At 38.0% G+C, this 22,139-nt stretch overlaps 2 protein-coding genes across 6 annotated transcripts in view; one reads left to right on the forward strand and one right to left on the reverse strand.

Annotated features, from left to right (window-relative positions):
• The first annotated feature begins 39 nt into the window (after positions 1–39).
• On the forward strand, positions 40–8,303 carry LOC137403959 (glutathione synthetase-like). Of its 2 annotated transcripts, none has more exons than XM_068090096.1 (12): positions 40–175; positions 549–668; positions 945–1,134; positions 2,448–2,523; positions 2,716–2,846; positions 3,067–3,180; positions 3,292–3,462; positions 4,686–4,755; positions 5,274–5,462; positions 5,631–5,712; positions 5,792–5,978; positions 7,529–8,303. In XM_068090096.1, exons 2-12 carry the CDS (start codon positions 563–565, stop codon positions 7,656–7,658), a joined length of 1,446 nt encoding a protein of 481 aa, XP_067946197.1. In that variant the 5' UTR covers positions 40–175; positions 549–562; the 3' UTR covers positions 7,659–8,303. The 2 variants fall into 2 exon arrangements, with proteins under 2 accessions (XP_067946197.1, XP_067946195.1); XM_068090094.1 differs by having other exon boundaries at positions 72–175; positions 546–668.
• A 733-nt stretch (positions 8,304–9,036) lies between these two features.
• The window catches only part of LOC137404609 (daf-12-interacting protein 1-like), a 42,063-nt gene continuing 28,960 nt past the window's right edge, over positions 9,037–22,139 (reverse strand). For 3 of the 4 annotated variants that reach the window (XM_068090832.1, XM_068090831.1, XM_068090830.1), the window contains exons 29-38: positions 21,685–21,954; positions 21,075–21,277; positions 19,970–20,218; positions 19,198–19,249; positions 16,901–16,968; positions 16,098–16,349; positions 14,896–15,103; positions 12,368–12,543; positions 11,945–12,103; positions 9,037–9,928 (exon numbers count right to left, since the gene is read on the reverse strand). In XM_068090832.1, the coding sequence (XP_067946933.1) occupies positions 9,800–9,928; positions 11,945–12,103; positions 12,368–12,543; positions 14,896–15,103; positions 16,098–16,349; positions 16,901–16,968; positions 19,198–19,249; positions 19,970–20,218; positions 21,075–21,277; positions 21,685–21,954 (1,766 nt within the window). In that variant the 3' untranslated portion in view covers positions 9,037–9,799. The remainder of the gene's footprint in view (positions 9,929–11,944; positions 12,104–12,367; positions 12,544–14,895; positions 15,104–16,097; positions 16,350–16,900; positions 16,969–19,197; positions 19,250–19,969; positions 20,219–21,074; positions 21,278–21,684; positions 21,955–22,139) is intronic. The other variant, XM_068090833.1, reaches the window with a different exon arrangement.

Raw genomic sequence — 22,139 nt, forward strand, 5'->3', positions numbered from 1 at the left:
GTCGCCAAAATTCGGAACCACATTATATCCTTGACCTTTTCAATCGTGACCTTTAGCTAACCTATGGTAATAAATAGCGTAACGGATATCTGCTCTGCAGATTTCGTACTATATAATATATGCAGTTTTAAGAATCAACCTCGTCTAACAAAGATACAGTTAGCGCAAACGAAAGGTAAGACTATTGCAAACTATACACAATTCATCGCTGTTAAGGTCACTGGTAGTTACACACCTGCTAGATTTACTCTTGACGTTTATTATGTAGTGACGGATTTATGTGGTAACGAAACTATAAGTGAAGGTTTATAAGGTTATAAGACTTTATGGGTTACAAGAATCTAAATATAAATCATCTTTTTATGTAGGAACCATATACATTACGTTACATAGTGGCAGATGACTTTTGCATGGATAGACTCTGCAGTGGCAATACGCTTAGGCCCGAGTTTGCTTTATGGATGAGTCATTGTGTACTCTAGGTGTATTATAGGATATAGATTGCTCGCGATCAAAAGTTGAAGCCAGTAAATACATGCTTTTAGTAGCTCAAAGCTGAAGAATGGCTGATCCCGTTGAAATGTCACCCATTGACCTGGCAAAGAAGCTTGATGAAGAGGATTTTGATGAGCTTCTTCATGAATTCTGGGATTTCTCTTTGTACCATGGTAAGAGCATAGAAGGTCATCTATACTCGAAATGGTATACTGTATACTGGAGTAGAGACAGTATCAGCTGGTTATATGGTTGTTAAAATTTTGTACTAAGATAATAGCGTTGAAATATTGCACACCAGTAAGCCTATTTGTTGAAATGTATCATTTGACTTTATTACAGACAGTGTACAGGTAATGGTGGATAAAATTCATGATACAATGCTGACTCCATCATATGAGTTGGCTGGTCTAAATAAACCAAGTTATCACTTCAGGTGTTTTCTGTAGGCAACCAAATGAAGATACATACAGATCCAGAGCGGGAGCCTCATAAAGGACATGCCAGCAGCACATCCTTAGTTCCAACAACCTTCTCGAGGGTAGCTTATGAGCGTGCATTGGCGGTACAGCCTTTGTTCAATAAACTCTATCATCTAGTTGCTACAGATAGAGAGTTTCTGATATCTACCATACAGAGGTGAAGTTCAGCATCAACTTTAGCCTATGAATTCCTTGTACAAACAAGTTTAGTTTATCTACTGATTGTGACGCCTGTCACATTGTGACGCCCGTCACATTTTGAAGCCTGTCACATTGTGACGTCTGTCACATTTAGATGGCTTGTCACATTAAAATAGCCTGTCACATTTAGATAGCCTGTCACATTTAGATAGCCTGTCACATTTAGATAGCTTGTCACATTTAAATAGCCTGTCACATTTAAATAGCCTGTCACATATTGACGCCTGTCACATTGTCACCTGTCCCATTTAGATAACCTGTTATTATAAGCATTCCCTTCCCTTGTAAATGAGTACAATAGACGCTCGCTCCTATATCGTAAACCTATCACATAAATTCCACTAAACGTAAAAATCTTATGTAAAGCTTTTGCTTCGTATTACATAACAAATTCCATATAAATGAAACGTCAAATTGGTGCAAGTTCTCAAATTTGATTTGAATAACAAGAGTACCATACTTAGCTTTGAAAATATTGTTTTCTCTCACTTGCTGCATGGGCGAGAAAACGACGTTCAGGGTTGTATACTAATATCCTAGCAGTCTAGTGTGCCATGAGAGACTATCAGGCATGCTAATAAAGCAAAGAGAATAAGTAGGTGCACAATTATTCTGAAATAATTTAAGGCAGTTAATTGGTGCAAGTGTTAGAGTGTCGGTCTATCAATATGAATGTCTTGATTTGAGTCTCGTTGCAATCAATCTTTTATCCTGACCTCTAACCCTGGCTTTGAAAAAATGGATGGACAGACAGACACCACTTTTACGATAGTAAATATATTTTTTGTTTTACTTTACTATAGACATGTACAATATTTTAAATTTTTTCTTTCCATCATAGACATTGTTTCCCAGACAAAAAGGGAAAAAATTGGCATCGATGGTGTGCACCTTAATTAATTTAACGTAAAATTAACATAATCATAAACCCTAAAAGAAGTGAAAGCGATAAAAAAAAGAGAAACATTGCCCATACAATTATTAATATCACAGTTACTGTACAGTCATTAAATTAAAAAGTAAGTTTAGTTTTTTCTATTTGAAGGGGAAAAGGGGCAAGTTTGGGACAACCTTGCTCTAGATTAGCTAATTTACACGCATATTACTTTTCATATTACGTAAAGCCACTATCGCGTAGACGTTTTTGGAACTGATTCTTTACGCTGTAGGAGTGTCTACTGTACGAACGTGTGGATTTCTATGATTGACAATGTTTCTGTGAGATATCTATCGTATGATTCATGTCGATATGTCCTATCTTGCTTGTAGTTTGAGGTCTCATGATGAGTTTATGAACAGAATGGCGGGATTGTACCAAAGACTCCTAGATGATAATAACTTGCCAGTGGGTGAACAGCTAGATATCTCTATATTGTTATGAGAGTATGTCTATCTTCCATGTCGTTACCTTTCTCCCTTGAGGCACTGCACAAGAATTCTAGGACCTTGTGTTACTCTTAGAGCTTGAACCGTTAATCCATGTATCTATGCGGACTAAGTGGTTCTTTGTTTAGTGTTTGTCTGTAACACATTTCAGGTTGTTTATCTGGCACTGAATCGATCCGATTACTTGTGTCAACATAACAGAGAAACAATAAAGCAGGTAGAGCTCAACACTATCGCTGCCGCTGCCTCAGGTGTGAACAGGGCTGCCACTCAGTGGCATAGGTTAGTATGTCAATTCTGACGGTGGATACCAAGTGACACTACCTTGCCTTACATTAGGCATTTTGAATTTAACTGATTGATATGGTCTGTCCCAAATGTAATTTATTTTGCTATTTTAATTGTCTTACGATTTGATTGGCAGAATTTTAACTATTGCGCATCTTTGCAATAAAATGTATGAGAAGCTTCATGTCTGAGCATGTCTGTTCCTTGTTGGTAGGTATGTGACAGGAACACTTATGGGTTTGGATGACGGAGCCATACCTGAGAATGGTGCGACGGGTTTACTTGCTAAGGCTATGGTTAAAAGCTGGGAACTCTACTCCAATCCTCTGTGAGTATAGGCAGTGCTGATCAGACATCTTAAAACAAGTAGCTGTCCTAAATTTCTCAAGTAGCTTTCTCAGCATACAATTACATGTTATTGTATACTTATATTTTATAGGTCTGTGATTGTTATTCTCACTGTCGGATCAAAAGAGTTCAACTTTGCAGACCAAAGATCTCTTCAGTATGACATCCACAACCTCAACAAGAGAATTACTGTGAAGAGGGTGCCGATTGGCACTTTGAGCCCACAAAATCTTAAAGTTGATGCTAACAAGAAGCTTTTCATGTAAGTGTCTCTATATTTTATCACTTTTTATCAACTGTATGTTGAAATATTAGATTTGGTGAAATTATCTTCTGATCAAAGATCTTCACATGTCAGATGGTGATTATGCACAAGCTCACATGCTTTTATGATTGGCTTAGCTCAGTCCCCTTTTGTTTAGGGTTTCCATTTAGCTTTTGGACCATATTTTCACACTAGGTGAATGCCTGACATTGCATGAGTAATAAAAAAATGTTGCACAGAAAATTTACTTATAATCAACATATTACTATCTACTGTTCTACTCTTTAAATGAGGATTTTTGTTTATTTTTGTGTAATTCATACTTTACCGGCTGCAGTGCCAACTACAGCTCTATACTGATTGCAATAGTTTTGCTTAGCATGTGAGTTTTAGCATTTTTCTTCAGGCTAACAATTCTAGCATAATGCTTGCTGAAGTGTTAAACGTGAAGCCATGAACAATTGGCATGCGTAATGAGTATGTGCACACTTTATTCCATAGTATAGCCAGTTGGACAGCTTAGTGTATTAGATAAATGCCTGTCTGTAGAACCGCAGATTCCAGGTTCAAATCCAGTGCACGAGAGATTTTTTGTTCTTAAAACTCTGTTATTAAAACTGATTACACAAACAGACAGATGAAAAACAAACAAAAGACAAACCCTGAGATTTATACATAGATTATCATTATCAAATAGTAATACAGTTTTGAGTGTCGCATCTGACAATCACTTAGGTAAAAGTATAGCATTTTTGTTTATTGATTTTTATTTGTTCGTCTATGATCTATTTGTTTATGAGCAGGCTTATCAATTTTATGTTCATGAGTGAACAGGGTTCAAATTTGCTAGAATTTATGTGGTCTATGATTATGAGGCAGCTGGTGATCGACCTGGTCATAGGTTGTAACTGTCATTACACATTAAAGTGTAGCTACTAGCTGTATTATCTCAAGAACGTCTGCTTCACATTGCTTAAAGATTTTTCTTAAATTTGAAACTTGTAAGAAATTCTTTTAGGATTTAGAAGTAGGAGAGGACAACTCTAATTTGGTAGTTTATAACCCAATTGTTGATAGTATACATCGAAAACACATACATGTATCCCTAAAGTTATTAATTTTTTGCTGCTAAGACGTAAGGCGCTTCATTTTCTTCTTAATCCTATATACAACCATGTTTTCTTGAATTTAATGTCTTATTAGTCATTGATTGATTTCAGTAATGGCCGAGAAGTGGCCCTCGTATACTTCCGAGCAGGATATACTCCTAAACATTATCCTAATGAAATGGTTTGTATTTATTTACTTTGCTATAGTAGCAATGACTTGTACGTCTCATAATACGCTTTTCATGTGAAGCTACTAAAGCTAGCTGTTGACTTGATGCTTGTGGCATTATCTATTCAATAACTAGCCTAAACCTTGAGTATGAAAAAGTGTAAGCCGGCTGTGTTTGATCATAAAAGGTTACCAGAGTGCAAAATTGACTGACTTCTATGATGATTAGATCGGCTGTTGCCGTCACAGTTAATCGGTTGAAAAAGTTGACTGCTGCCTTTATTCTCTTTTACATGTGAGATATAGGGAATCCTCTTTGCTAACTACCAATAGTTTAAGCCAGATAGGACACGGAGAACTACAAGGAATACAACTTTAATAACGCTCTGCATGGTGTTTATTGCTGTCTTCCATTTCTTCAAAACTGACTGAATTCTGCAGTCGAAAGAGCTTAATTCACATTTTCCAATATTTTGCCCATTGTGATTTTTGACGGTTTTGGATTTGTGGTGTTTTGGACTCACCAACAGGCGTGGCAGATGAGATACGACATAGAACGGTCAGCAGCTATCAAATGTCCTAGTCTAGGCTACCACCTTGCAGGTAGCAAACGAGTGCAGCAGGTGTTAACCAAGCCTGGGGTTCTTGAGAGGTGGTTCGATACAGAATCCTGTCAAGCATTACGGGAAACTTTTGTTGGCTTTCATTCCTTTAACAAGGTACAGAAATTGATCTTTCCGCTGACTAGTTCAATGTTGTGCTTTGTTTGATTAATAAGCCTGAAGTGAGCTCTGATTTCTTTCCTGATAATTTGGAATGTATAGTCAAAAAAATAAAAGTTGCACAACTTTGTGTATCCTCTGGTATATAGTGGCTCCTCTGTTTAGGAAGAGGGTGGCCAAGAGACTGTGGCCTTAGCAAGAGAGCAGTTTGAAAATTTTGTTATGAAGCCTCAACGAGATGGAGGTGGTGAGTACGTTCGATTAATATGTATGCATTTGTCCAGGCTTGCCTTGATTGTGTACTGCATGTGCATGCTCTGTTTAAGGAAATAATGTGTATGACACTGAGATAGTGGATAAGGTGAATTCAGAGAAGTTAGAGATGTTATCTGCCTACACCTTAATGGACAAGATTTTTCCGCCGACTAATGAGAACTACATGGTATCAAGTGGCAATCGTCCTTCTATTACAAATGTTGTCAGTGAACTTGGGATATTTGGAGCATATATCGCGTGAGTACTACTACCTTATTTGGAGCATATATCATGTGAGTACTACTACCTTATTTAGATCATATATCATGCGAGTACTACTACCTTATTTGGAGCATATATCATGTGAGTACTACTACCTTATTTGGAGCATATATCATGTGAGTACTACTACCTTATTTGGAGCATATACCACATGAGTACTACTACCTTATTTGGATCATATATCATGCGAGTACTACTACCTTATTTGGAGCATATATCATGTGAGTACTACTACCATAATTATATGGAGCATATACCACATGAGTACTACTACCTTATTTGGATCATATATCATGCGAGTACTACTACCTTATTGGGAGCATATACCATGTGAGTACTACTACCTTATTTAGATCATATATCATGTGAGTACTACTACCTTATTTGGAGCATACTTAGTGTAAATACCAGCACCTTATTGAGTCAAAGTTACACATAAATATGTGAATGTACATGTAGCTAACGCAAGTTTTTACACTTGTCTTAGAGAGAGTTGGTCAGTATTATTTGCGCTGATACAAAAACTGACCTTAACACTCTCATTTGGTTTTTGATTTTTAAATATTTTGACACTAATTATTTGTTAAAGGTTGACTTGCAACAAAACTCACATTACAGTTATTTGGTATCAAAAGATTCACCATGTCTTACTCTGTTGTGTTGTAGGCGCCAAATATGTGGAAATGTGATTACAAGCTCCTAAAAGCTCAAAAACGAAAAGCCGCCGTAGATTGGAATCTGTTTATTTCTCTGACAGGGTCATTACAGTTTGGTTATCGTCTTGTCACGTGATGTTCTCACGTGAATTGAAAGGCCAATAAAAAGCTCAATATAAAACTTATCGTAGCACTAGTTTATGACAAACACTTCGGGTTTTACCGAAGACCCCATATCAAATATAGATGCTCGCTACTTTACAGTTTTGTTTTGCCTTGGTCTAATCGGCAAGTCGTAATCTGATCATGTGACCCAATACTTCGCAAATAATTTCTGCAGCACTTTTTGATTATCACAGGTGACCAACAGGCTTGTCATGATTATCAGACAATGATATGTACTTACTCTTTTGAGCTAAGGTGAAAAAATTAAACGAATTTTTACGGTAAGTTATAAGATATCGGTGCTAAAAGTGACAGCATTACAATGACGATAAAACAGACACTTAAGAACAATAGACATAGTTTTATTGAATGCGTGAAGTATATTTGTGAAAATATTTTGACGAATAAGGTTGCATAAAAGTGTAAACAGAAACCATCTACCACAACTACGTCACATTTGAGCCGTTTTGGAAAGAGAATCCAAACTACGGCGGTCTCGTGTGGCTGCGATTAACTTTTCGTTTTTTAGCTTTTAAGAGCTGGTAATCACATTTCCACACATTTGGCACTTACAACACAACAGAGTAAGACATGGTGAATCTTTTGATATCAAATAACTGTAATGTGAATTTTGTATCAAGCAAACATTTAAGTTCATTGGGTGCTTCATTCTCTCCATTCAGATGCCCATCGTTTCCATTTCAGACAAGATGGTGAGGTTTTGATGAATGAATCAGCTGGTTTCCTGTTCAGGTCGAAACCGATTGGTCGTAATGAGGGCGACTTGATGGGTGGCACATCCTCTCTTGATAGTCCATGGCTGGTTGACTCCTGATCAATTTTCCCATTGCAACATATCTTACGATATCTTATAAATGGAATGCAATAATTATATTTTTTTAATAATTTATCTTAAATAAATAGTGTATTTTATTCAAGAAATTATTGAACCCTAAATTTGATGACATGGTTTTGCTTTTAGCATATCCATGCATTTATTTTTGTTGATTTTGCTTTGGAGACTTAATTTTTTTAGCCCCATATGATGGTCTAATCACAATCTGGGGATGAAATCATTTTGCTTGCCATAAAGAGATATCCAATAGAATTTTCTAAAACATTGAAAGGTATGCTGGTGTCAGTTGTGATTTGGACACTGACAAGTTAACTCAATTTAATTATACTAGTATCTTGCCAATGAAGCATACTACCTTCCAGTTAGCAGTGACAATTTAATGTGATGTTTTTGAATGGCTGTTGTTGTCATTCCTATTTTCATGTAACACATTTTTGTTCATTGTTTTTCTAGCACCGTTTGTTGTCTGGTGCCTGATGTTCAGCTAGTCACTGGATGGATGCGATTGCATAAATATCTAAGTATGTACCATTTTATATGCTAAATATAATCCGGTATTTTATCAGTTTATGAATTATACTTCATTGACTTTAATATTTTAATTATACTTCACTTTGAAGCTTACTTTAAATCAATTATATTGAATTATGTATGGTAGCCTTCAAATGTCTGCCGAATCTCACAATGGCTCCAAGATTCAGACTTTCTCTTTCGGAAATGTGTTTGAATGAAAAATTAGAAGCGTGTAATTAATCACCATGCTAGTTCAGAGTAATAGCACTAGGTAAAACGCCTCGGTCTCCAAATACTCGACTCCCTAGTTTATTCGTTGCAGTACTAACATAAAGCTTCCTCACTGCTGGTATTTGATGTTTCAATTTCCTCGACTTCAAATTTAACTCCTCCATCATATCTCATGCACCCACAATTGTAAAATCTACTGGAGAAAATGATATAAAGTTACACTCACATGTAAATTGTAACACATAATAACATTGCAGATCCATAATTCAAGTAATGAAGGCAAGGTAGCTAAAGGAGATTTGAACAGTCAGTAAATAGTGATCAATATAGATCTGCTTGATTACTAGAAGCCGTTTAAATCAACTGAGGAACAACAACAACCAAACTACTGTCGAACAAAAGGCTTGAAATACATAATTCTACATTCCTTTTACACATCTGTAGTGGCTTTTTTTAGCTGAACAAAAACAACGTGTGCCATAATGGCGAACAAATGAACATAAAATATATTTGATACTTTTCGTGAGCACTATGCCTTAATACCATTACCTTTATAGAACAATCAGGCAGGACACGAAGATAGGAATAGATAGAACACAAAAAAGAACCGTAATGTAAAGTTTCATTGTTTTATTGAGAGAGAAATGGAGGCGACAGAAAGTGAACTGAGGAGCCGGTTCTTTACACATTATTTACACATAGCAAAATATCAATTTACAACGGTGCTATAGCAATGACTAAACTACGTCCAGTCTCTCTAGCTGACCATAGCCACACTTTGTACACAGGAGAAAAAAAATTTATTATAGGAATAAAGCTTTCCTAGATGAGGCTAAAGATATTCCTGGCAAAACGTACAAAAATAATCTAGTAATACTTGAGCAGTGAGAAGAAAGAAAATTATGGTATATGAAACCACAACGAACGCCTGCGGGTGAGCAGTCGTCTTCCGTATCAACAATACACATGAGATCAGTAAATGATAGGCGGACAGAGTAGTCATACATACGCCTGTAGTTGTTAGTCGAAATACCTGAGAGTTCATTTGCCAAACCGCTAAATTGGCACAGACTAATAAATGTACAGAACGTGTAGATAACAAGAGGACTGAACACCTCGCAAAAAGAATTTCCACCAAACTCGCTACTATAAACTGAGGAGAGTCATCTAACATTCAATATCCTATACAAAAATCACCGGAACAAGAAACAAAACCTTTGCATTTGTTAAGCTAGATTGCTAGCGTGATTAATTTCTTAGATAAAGTTACTACTTGTGTGAACTTTGTAATACTGGTAGTGAAACGTTGCGCGTGACCTCTCAAGGTCACATTTCTATAGCCAAATTGATCGTTAGTTAATGGCTAGAAGAGTAGTTCAAACCGTGGCTATGATTATTATAAGATGTGGAAAGTCTTGGACTGTCCGAGTCATATCAGGCTTCAGCTCTTCAATCTTTTTCATAGAAAAGTCGCACGGATGAAATACGTGTACAACATAGGCCGGCTAAAAAAGAGTACAACGACGAGTTAAGGTGACATTAACATAGAGAGACCTATCTGAATGTTATGGTCATAAATAGTGTATCATACACCTAACAAAGCCTTAACATAGAGACCCATATGAATACTAGGGTAATAAATAAGTGTATCAGAGATCTCAATAATCTCATTAATATGGAGAGAGGCCCATCTAAATACCAGGGTCATACGTAGTGTACCGTACACCTCAAAAGGCCTCACCACATAGCGAAGTAATCAAATCCTTAGATAATTTTAACAATAAAGCAGTAATCCTGACAAGTTTAGCAAAACCAAAATGATATTTACGTTTTAACATGTTTGCATGCTAACATGTTAATAGATGTGTGACAGCAGGAATGTTTGTATATTTTGTAAAAACGATCATGGGATAAACATTTTGTTATAAAATTTAATTTGAATCTAGAGTTGCTACCTTATGAAATGTTTGTTTGCCTCACGCACAAGAATTAGGTTAAAAAAAGTTGATTGTATCCAACTACGAACTGAGCCAGCTGACGTCTCTATTCTATGATGATGCATTATTATCTTGTCATTCTTATATTCTAGTCTTTGTAGAACCTTATTTTATATAGACCTAAGGCACAAATGACACAAATCCAGATGTCAGTATAATTGCAATTAAACCTGGTTTCAATGTTAAAGAATTAAGTCAACTATGCGCCATATTCATCTTTTTTGTAATTCTTTTACGTCAGCAAAATTTACCACTCTAAAATACTTGATGTAGTTTTTATTTAACATAATCTACTATTTTTATTACAAACCTCAATGTTTTAACTTTACTAAAAACATAAAAACAGCTACTGCAACTTGTTGTTCTTCATGCTTACATAAACTATTTCATAAGGTATTATGTAGACAGCAGATAAAATGCGTAGCGCACTAGCATATAGCACGCGCAAAGGGAGGCAAATCTAGAATTGATTTTGAAATAAACCAGAAAACGAAAAGCCAACGAAAAAGGACTGTTTAAAGTTTATAAATTTCTCAGGCCACTCTTCTTTTTATAGCCTCTACTAAGACTAGGTATGTCTGTCATTGCACTAGAACTAGACGTTATCACGCGAGCTAAGTTTGATAGACATTAGTAAAGTAGTGCTGTCATAGAGATACTCGGACAGAGATACTCGGATAGAGATACTCGGACTGAGACACTCGGATTAGAGACACTCGGACAAAAATACTAGGATAGAGATACACGGATTAGAGATACACGGATTAGAGATACTCAGATTAGAGACAATCGGATTAGAGACGCTCGGATTAGAGACGCTCGGATTAGAGACGCTCGGATTAGAGACGCTCGGATTAGAGACGCTCGGATTAGAGACACTCGGACATAGGTACTCGAACAGAGACACTCGGACATAGGTACTCGGACAGAGACAGTGGGATAGTCACTCGTATTAGAGACACTCGGACAGAGACACGCGGATTAGAGACACGCGGATTAGAGACACGCGGATTAAAGACACACGGATTAGAGACACACGGATTAGAGACACTCGGATTAGAGACACTCGGATTAGAGACACTCGGACAAAGACACTCGGACAGAGACACTCGGACAGAGACACTCGGACAGAGACACTCGGACAGAGACACTCGGACAGAGACACTCGGATTAGAGACACTCGGATTAGAGACACTCGGATTAGAGACACTCGAATTAGAGACACACGGATTAGAGACACACGGATTAGAGACACACGGATGAGAGACACTCGGATTAGAGACACTCGGATTAGAGACACTCGGATTAGAGACACTCGGATTAGAGACACATGGATTAGAGACGCTTGGATAAACACTCGGACAGAGATACTTAGACAGAAATACTCGGACAGTGGCACTCGGATAGACACTCAATATAGCACAATAGACGAGTGTTAACATCAGCACAATATCATTAGCCCATGTAGAAAAGGAATGCATTTTACGTAATGACAAACATTTCTTGTCCCTCCGTCATCTTTACCTCATGGCCTCCAGGCTTTGGCACGTTAATGATGCCAGCTGCACCCTTCTCCCTCAAGTAGTCGATAAAACCAGCTTGAAGGCAGGAAGTTTGATGGGTGTCAAGAAGTTTACCGTCAGCGGATGGCAGAGCGAGTAGCAGAGAAAAGTCCTCATTCAACTGTATGATATAAACAAAAATATGATTCTCTCAACATCTAACCAATCCTCTTTCACCAAATTATGCTGCTTCGTTCATGTGAGATGCCAGACTTGGAAAAGATATCCGTCGAGATTACCAATGGACATGTAGTAGTCATGCATTATTAATATAGTTAACACAATTGCGGGATCAAACATGCAGAGACGACAACCATCCTTGAAGCACTACACAGTCGACAATGACCAGTTACTTAATCACATTTGGTAACAGTGAGTACACTACCTTCATTTTTCCATCTACTCCATCAAGCTGCTGTTTTTCAAGTTTCATCCTCTGAGCAATTCTGAGGAGGCAGAGTCCACCCTCTTCCGCAGGTAATGCTAGCTCTGGCAGCGACTGATTGCCACACAAGAAGAACATCTCAACTCCTGCAGTGTCAGTTTTCAGAGCCAGAGTGCCTAAGGCAGATAATCGTAATATTTTTCCATCTTCAGCTGTGAGAAGCTCTCTTTCCTTTATGCCCTAACTATTGGAGTTGTCATATCATTGTGCAAGTGCAGGACTTAATGTGTATTGGAACCTTGCTTTGTGATGTCATCACAGTAATTATCGATAGGCAACAGCTTACTAGGTTGGTTAGGGTTTCATTTGCTTGCAGGAAAATTTAAGATGATTTCAAACTCACACAAAATGTATTACAGATTGCTCTGCTATTTTCAAACTAGCTCAGCTAGATTTCAAAAAGTCTCACGATATGGTTATCTACAACAGCACACCTGTGACTGCAAGGTTTCTTGGAAATACGGCATAATTCGTACTAAGATATTGTGGTACACTTGAAATACAAGCTAGTGATTCTTAAGATATCCTAACCTAAAACGCACACATGAAAAAGTGGTAACGGTGCATCTTAGGTCGGTACAACGCGCATACAATGCATGCGCAACGGACATACAAGGCATGCGCAACGCACAAATATTGTGGATACAACGCCGACACAAGTAATTAACAACGCATGCGCCACAACGTGACACTGTTAACACAGTAATATTATTACTAATATTAATGTGTAATAATAATAGTAGTAGTAATATTACTCCAATGTAGTGTGTTAAAGCTGCCAAATAGTGCTCAATGAGTGATCAGAGCTTAAATATAAAATTTATTCATGTAAAACCTTAGATAAAAAACAACTTCATTACTATTAGTTTCATGTCTGTTACGCAGACAATCGTCAGATAAAATTGTTTTGGTCCAACTGAGTTATATATGTAAGAGAGGTGTAATTACTATAACGACTGATAGCTATGTAATTGCATTTCATAGTGTGTATTTAGTAGAATGTCGGCATGTGGAAGCTAGCTCATTACGCTTGTTGAGTGAGCTCATTTCTGGTTTTGTGAGGATGATGTACTTTTCTGATATGCACAGGTTACAACGCTTGGTGGCTGGGTCGTATGGCCTTGCGTGTTGAACAATTTTCCATTTAATTGTATACGGTGTGTTCAGGCCTTTTAGCTGCCAGATGTAGTTACTAAGCTCTGTGGCAGATTGCTTGTCCTGGTGCCTGAAAGATGATATGTGGCCGCTGAATCGTGTCTTAAAGCTATTTTCTGTGAGGCCAATATAACTTTCTGTAGGTTTGCTACCGTCGTCTGCGGTGACTACAGCTTGGTAAATGAGTGACTTGCTAAGACAGTTTCCTTCGAGAGGGCATTCATTTGGTGCGCGACAGTTGCATGTTTTGTTGTTTGCTGGGTGCGTCGAGGCGTTGTTCAAAAGCTTCTTATTGTGATTGTTGATGGTTTGTTTGATGTTAGGCATGCAGCTGTAGCCAATCTTTGTGTTGTTTCTATTAAATAGCTTTCTTAGAGGGTGATTGCTCGGAAAAGATTTATTTAATATTTTGATGAATGTCTGACCGATGTTATTTGCCACGTTTCTGCTATATGGTGGGTTGAACCATGTGATTTTTCTTCGTCGCCTGTGTTGTTTAGTTGGTGTAGTGGTCTCATGGGGTGTGAATTTCAGCTGGTGTGTATATCCGCTTGTTGTCAATGCCTGCTGGTACGGTGGTGCTGCTCGGTTGAACTCATTAGCATCGGATGAGATTGCTGATAGTCGGTGGTTGATTGCTTGAGGTAGCTGCTTTATAATGCAGGGTGGGTGGTTGGATTGAGTGTGGATGTATGACGGGATGTTATTGGGTTTGTTGTACGGTGAGTATTTCCCAGTTGTTAGGTCGAAGGTGACGTCTAGGAAGTGTGTCACTTTTTTGTTGGTTTCGGCTGTAATGTTTAGTCCGTGCTTCTTGAATATAAGGCAGAGGTCTTTTTTTAGTTTTTCGGCTTGGCGGGGTGTAGATCCTGTTACTGCTAAACCGTCATCTCTATACAGTCCTAGGTTGATGCTGTGCTTTTTACTGATCTCGTGTAGTAAGAATGATGTAGTAATTGTAGTAATAATAATAATATTATATTATTATTCAATATTCTATTTATAGTCTGTTAATAAAACAGGTCTAAAACAATCCACAAAGTATTCTATTTATTTTCTATTGACTGTTGTATGTGCGTTGTGATGATAGTGTATGCGCGTTGTATCCACAATGTTTGTGCGTTGCAAGTGCCTGGTAAGTTCGTTGCGCATGCATTGTATGCGCATTGTACCGACCTAAAATGCACCGTTACCAATAAAAATAAGCAGACAAAAGTCACAAAACATTTTATCCCAGCTTACTGCATGATAGTGAACAAGGTACATGCTTATAGTATATACACTACTACATAATAGTGAACATGTATTCTAACCTTGCCAGACAACAGGGCACCTGCTCATTGTACGCCTGAGTTGCTCCTCGGATGACACGAATGGAGTGGCAGACAACTCCTGCTGCTGAGTAGTAACTGGAGGCACCTGCTGAGCAGAAGCTGCTCGCCGATCGTCTGTGTGGTGTGCAGCTACTGGTGGCTGCATCATGGGTGGCAGTCCATGAGGTAGGGGACTGTTCAGGGGACTCTGCAATACAAAAATCAAGCATGCTGTGCACATACTATTCATACTTGCTTTATGGGGAGACGCTGATAGTTCATCGGGAGTCTCATGCATCTACTTGTGCTCATGAGGAGTTACTAGCCACTATTAGCACAGTCACTACTAGTAGGCCTACAGTCACTACTAGTACAGTCACTACTAGTACAGCCACTACTAGTAGTGACTACTAGTACAGTCACTACTAGTACAGCCACTACTAGTCCAGTCACTATTAGTACAGCTACTACTAATACAGTCACTACTAGTACAGTCACTACTAGTACAGTCACTACTAGTACAGTCACTATTAGTACAGTCACTATTAGTACAGTCACTACTAATAAGTCAGTCACTACTAGTACAGTCACGATTAGTACAGCCACTACTAGTAGTCACTACTAGTACAGTCACTATTAATAGAGTCGCTATTAAGAGAAACAGGTGATACACAGCAATGGAAAACCTTTGGCAATCTCATCGGATTTTGAGTAACATACTCCGACATCCATGAGACGCTGTTACATATAAAAATGAATCAATGCATCAAAAATAGTCTAATTTTGCATTATAGTTGTGAGTGTAATGACAAATCGTATTGATTTTGGAATATCATTACCTGAGTACTTTGACCAAATCTTACCAACTAGAGGCGAAACATTAAAACAATACACACTATTACCAACGGTATTTTATTAAGAATGGGCTGAGTGCCAAAGTGCATCTTTGATACTCAAACAGTTGCACCAATGATGATTGGTTATTCTCCAATAATAACTAAACTAACATTCGAGTATATTCTTTGTGAAGATGGTTGTTGCGCCATCACATGATTATTTGGCGAAGGTCACACTGTTTCATCTTACCATATTGAGAGACTACGACTCCCAAGACTGGGATGTATGCATTGCCTTGAGAATACCCTAAACTCTACAACACCAGTTAATATTACCGTTAACACATTTTAAGGTATGCTACCTACTTGTGCAAGAACAGCGGCTTGCTGCGCCGCCGCTGCCATATGCTGCTGTTGGGCCATATGTTGCATCTGGTAAGGCTGCATGAGGTGGTGCAGGCCTGCAGGCCAGGGAGTGTGCATGTAACCCGGGTAGTGGCCAGCTGGCCTAGTCATGTGATCACCTCCTGCGCCGGGATGGAAGGAGTACATCACATCTGGTGCCATTCCGTGGTGCATTGGTAAATGGTTGCTGGGTAACATGGTGCCTGGAGAGTGCTACAGTTAAATCATCGAAATATCGAGCATCGGATAACATTCTAACCACCGCGGTTGAACTACAGTGCTTTGTCTAATCATGTTTATGTTTAATGCAATCTCAGTCTTGGAAACTGAGGCTTCCAATATAGAACAAAGTGTAAACTATAATATTGTTTTTGTCAATTCATTTTGTGCCTAGCGAGCGCTCTTGCGGGCACTTGTCACTGGGCACTTGTCACAGAACACTAAACCACAAAGTTTGGTTGCAAAAAGATTCTTCCTGTTTCATGACAGAGCATATCTGTTGATGAATTTCTATCAAGTCTTCCGATTTAACTTTATCTAGAGTTATCTTCCTGCACAACTCTATAACAGCATTGTTTCTAAGATGCTTCTCCTGTAGGGGGCTAAACTTGCAAGGAGGAAGCACCAAGTACAGCAGCACCGTAGTATATATATTATCCACAATAGAGACATTAAATAGCATATGAGATGATCAGATATTACACCAAAAAGGCAGCAAAAATGATCATGGCTAGTAAAACCTCAGTAAATACTAGTAAACCTACCATTGATTGAGGAATGGAGCGAACGGGACTTCTTTGTCGCTGGTTCATCATCCCCATCCTACCAGTAACTATAAGCATAACGATATAATATGAACAACCAACTGAAACTGTTGAGACATTATTTGTGTACAAAATTCAAGGAAGTCATGATGAAAGACGATGCAAGATGGTATGCAACAAATGCATCACAGATCTCAGCACAAGTTGGCCGGCTTGATCTACGAGTGGATGAAACAAGAGTGTGTCATTTTAAAACAAAGTAAAGTTATATATATACATGCATATATTGCTAAACGAATGTAAACTGAATGTGGAGAGCGAGATGCAGAGGTATTATGACAAGTAAGGACAAGTATGGACAAGTGATGAAGAATGAAGTAACTGCTGGAAGTGGGTAGTGACAGACACATCTCAAGCATTTGCACAACTTGTCACAACTAGGCAGCAGGTCATATGACATATCAGTTACTTCATCATGAAAGCCTACCGATAGCACATTGAGGGGTTGCTGTTTACAACAAATACAGAATATGCTTGTTTTCATGATACTCCGCTACCAACCTAAAAATGTCAACTGAATTTCTATACAGCTCAATGTTTACACCAGCGATTTCACTGCCACGAATTAAACCTCTGGGTTAGTCGGTTGCAACTGAGAATATCACACCCTCTTAGCCGCAGCTATTTCAAGGCAATCGTTTCTCCTAACGATCTTTTTTCCTAACACTGGCTTGCGAGGGACGGACACGGCTCTTATTATAGTAAAGATTTAGACTACCTTAAGTTACTCAAATTCATTGGGTAAATAAACTTAGCCAATTGAAAGTACACTTTCTATGCAAAAGCATTTTTATTACCCGCGCAATTCATCTAGTTCCGATTAAAGAACTATCCTAGGAATCGCCAATCAAGGCAGCAAATGAGCCAAAACTCCCTCCCTTTTCAACAACGCTGCTCTGCAACCCCAATATTTTATAACAGAGTCATCACCTGAACACCAAATGAATACTATAATATATACACATATACATTATATACATACACCGACATATATATACACATTTACGTACATTATATGCACACATATATATAAAATAAATATATATATTTATATACGTGTATGTAAATATATATATATATACATGCATATATTTATACGTACACTAACATACTATATAAGCTTGTAATAGCAGATCATGTATCTGATAGCACAGGCAGAAGTTAACCAGCTCTAAACCTGCAGCAAGAGATAGCTGTAAACCCTCAACATATCTTCCTATAACTAAACCCAGAAACAAATGGTTACCTGTTGTGCCAGCAGCCTGTCTGATGCCATTACGTAAAGCAGATCTTGGCATCGCTCTTAAACGATAAGCTTCATGACATAGAAAAAGTCGTCGACTATCACAACACTTACAACTGTTCACTTTCTTTATAGAAAACACCTGCTGACCAGACGCAATGACAGATTGTCGATTGCTCGAATCCATGCGACAGAAGCACGCAGGCCGCCTGCTACGATGAGAATACTGCCAGGCTGAACCCGAACATAAAGACATGCTGCCAGGAAAACATGAGCTATATGCAGTGAAACGAGACAGAGGACTCATATAGTTTATGATAGAGATGACAGCTTTGTCATAATACGCTATCAAGCAGTTAGTGAGACGAAGATAATACAGCCAAACTTCTGCGTAAAAACAACAAGTACAAAATTTGCTTTGTATGTTACAATGGTTGTATGTTGCAGCAGATAAGGCTATAAAAATACAAAGTATTTCGTTAAATTGGTTCCAAAACTTCTCAATAAATACATAAATTTAAATAAACATATGAATCTACACAAAAACTAAACTTGAAACTCCATCAAATAAAAGTTAATAAAAAGAGACCTCCCTTACTGCACTTTACTGATGTGCAGATGAAAATGTAGATACTATAAAAAAAATATGCAGCATAACGTCGTCTAATTTACGCTATGAAAAGTTTTAGCTAACTTACCCTAAATAGGTTTTTTTGTTTTTTTCTTATATTTTTTGTTTCTTTTTTAAATATCATCAACCTCTTCATTTTTACTTTCAAACCTGCGATGCTACGAGAAGCTTCGAGCTTCATGAGTTGAAAACTACTTAGTGTGGAGAGTCCAACATTTACCGGAAATTTTTTTCACGAGTTGAAAAAATTGTATGTTAAAGAAATCATTGGCAGAGTCATGACTATACCGCCACAGATGATAGCTGAAGAAAGACAACTCAGCTAATACAGTGAGAGATAATTACTAGACAGCAATAACATACCCAATGGATTAGTGAGCATATCTGGTGGCTGACTGCCTGTAGCAAACTCCTTCTACAAAGAAAAAATGAGATAATGATGGTCAAACTTCAACATACAAAGTTAATTCCATATTTTCTTCCCGTGTCAAAGACTCAAAACATTTGTGCGTTGAAGCAAATATTCTTATAAGAATACATTGAACGTTGTTCGATGTGTTCCGAGGCCAAAAAACTGATAAATACTTTAATAATCACATATGACATGACATAAAACTACATAAAAAACTAAATGTAACAAACTAACTTAGTTAACAAAGTTATAATTTTAGTTTAATACGTTATTAAATTAATAAAGTAATAATCAATCAAAATATTTTTTTACTGTCACTTTACTTTAAAGATACATGGTAGGTTCTTGCAATAGCAATACTTCATCTAACTTACTCATACTAGATATAATATACTCTAAGTTTATATACTATTTTTAATATTTTACATTTAATCTTCACTTTTTACCAGATTTTAATTTTTTCAACAATTATATTTGGGGAAATTCTGGTAGGCGTATATTGTTCATTACTTCGCCCTTTATTCAAAAATATGCTCCAATTTAACTCAAGATAACTGTAACTAAGATTTTGCTGTACTCCCCTTCTCTTGCCAACTTTTCAGCTTGTCTCTTCAACTACATAGAATAAGTTCTTACCTAACTAGTTCGTGTCACTGCAGACCTAGTAGCAAATACTCGCAACAGTATTAGGCATTCCTTGGAGAATACAGAAATATTAATTACCTTGAGAGATTTTTGAATGTGAGTGTCGACTGCCAAATCCCAGGTCTTCTCTCCGGCACTTTGAGGCCTGCTGCCTGCATTGCTGCCATTTCCACCTGACGTAGATGTAGAGCTACTAGACAAGCGTGGTGAGGGCAAACTAGTATTGCTTGCTGAGGATGCAGTTTGTTGCATTGTAAATGAAGGCGGTCGTGCCTGCTGTGTATTATTTGGACTATTCAATGCACTGTCAGCGCTTGAAGTCGGCAGCTGTAATAAGAGTGAGTAGTTTGAGCTTCCGTAACTTACATGTTTTAATACGTTTGTGCAATCAGACAGGTCTCATACATACAGATATCTAGTTGCAGTGCTGAATTCCTATAGGTTTATGAATTACATATAAAGACCAGTTTCTCTCTAGCGTCTTAAAAATGGCCAATTAAAACTGGCTTCTCAGCTTTAGATTAAGCAATGTGTATCATTGTACAAAGTTCTATGTTTGCATCAAACTAAACTAAAATGAGGTTCGGATTGAAAAATAAAACAGGTACAACCATAGAAAACTTGACGCTCATTTTTGCATACTTGAAAAATACCAAGGCAGTATGCAGGTAACCGATGAATGCACTGAATAGAAAGTACCAATAGTTTGTTGCCTGCAGACATACTAGGAGTTACCTTCTCAACAATATATAACGTAGCTGCTACAAAACCGGTTTACAAAATTTTTAGTCACAAAATGAATTCAATATTAAACAAATGGCTGCCTGACAAGCGTGATGGTAGAAAAAATTGTATGTGATCAAAACTAAATTTTGATGAGCAAACCAGAAAACAGGCTAGTCGCTTGTGAAAGTACTTTATTAGTTGGACAGCCTCGCAATAAAGAGTTATCCACTCTCGCTTTACCTTGGAAACATCTACTAAAGTCAAACCTGACCAGGAGGTTTTATATAACTGGTTTACTATGGCCATGCATGTTGAACTTACGGCAGCAATCGTACATACGGCAGCAATCGTACATACAGCAGCAATCGTACATACAGCAGCACACTCTCATGATAAACATTGAACTCATGAGCTGATTAGTCATAGACAAGTTTCACGCGCTGAGGCAACACCATACCTGAGGAAGAACAGCGAGGTTGTTGACTTTGGCCTGTTCAACGCAGTTATTCAGATGTCTCTTTTTGTTATTGCCTGCAGAAATATGCCTTGGCTGATGCAAAGTAATCTCCTTGCTAACTGGTGACTGATGACTTGCAGTGGAACTAGCCGTGGAAGCTGTATCGACTATCACTGGCACACCATTGTTGGGAGCGACGGTAACTGTGCACAACAATTGAAACAAAAAGCTCTAACTGGCTGTCTCTTACCGATTGGATGACCTAAATGAGAGTTGACCTCGGCCAATAGAGGTCAGACCAGGCACAAACTTAATCCACAATGACAAAATGGCTCCTTTAAACCAAAATCTATTTTAATGAGCAACTAGGACAAAAATAGTAATTGATATAAATAGAGAACAAGTAATGAGTTGGCCAGCGAACCACCTAAACAGAACTAATAACAGCCATTTAAAGCACTCACGTGGCCACAATATTCAGAGCTATGCAAGCTTACTAGCCAGGGTAGGAATGAGCTCCATTAGCTAGCATGGGATTTTTTAAATACAAGCAAAAATCGACTCTCTTGCGCATTGAACAGAACATATTCTCAAGGATGCTGGAATATACCTTTGGGTTTGGATGAGCGTGACTCATGACGGTTAAGATCAGTGACGGTAGCAGGTAGCAGTGTTTCGGACACAACAACCATAGCATTAGATTTGGGACTGGGAGGAAGGGAACTGGGAGGAAGGGGGCTGGAAGGAGGGCTAAAGGGAGTGGGGCTACCTTTCATGTGGGATGCTGTAGTAGTGGTCATCTCTATGAGCCTGGTGGATGGCTGGGATTGGACGGGATAGTTGTGGGGAGGCGACGATGTGGTAATGTGATTGGCTACGTCTAAAATACAAACAACTAGCAATAAAATTTAGGAGCAAGCAAACTACAGCACTGGACTGAAAGCAGGTAGCAGCAGAATTATACAGGATAAATCACTCAATGGCGGGTCATTATCTGTTGATATGCCGCGCTAATAAAGTTGATAATCTCTGCTAGTGAGACTGACAGCCTTAGCTAGTGAGACT

The sequence above is a fragment of the Watersipora subatra genome, chromosome 9 (genome assembly GCF_963576615.1).
Source record: "Watersipora subatra chromosome 9, tzWatSuba1.1, whole genome shotgun sequence".
Classification (NCBI taxonomy): Eukaryota; Metazoa; Bryozoa; class Gymnolaemata; order Cheilostomatida; family Watersiporidae; genus Watersipora; species Watersipora subatra.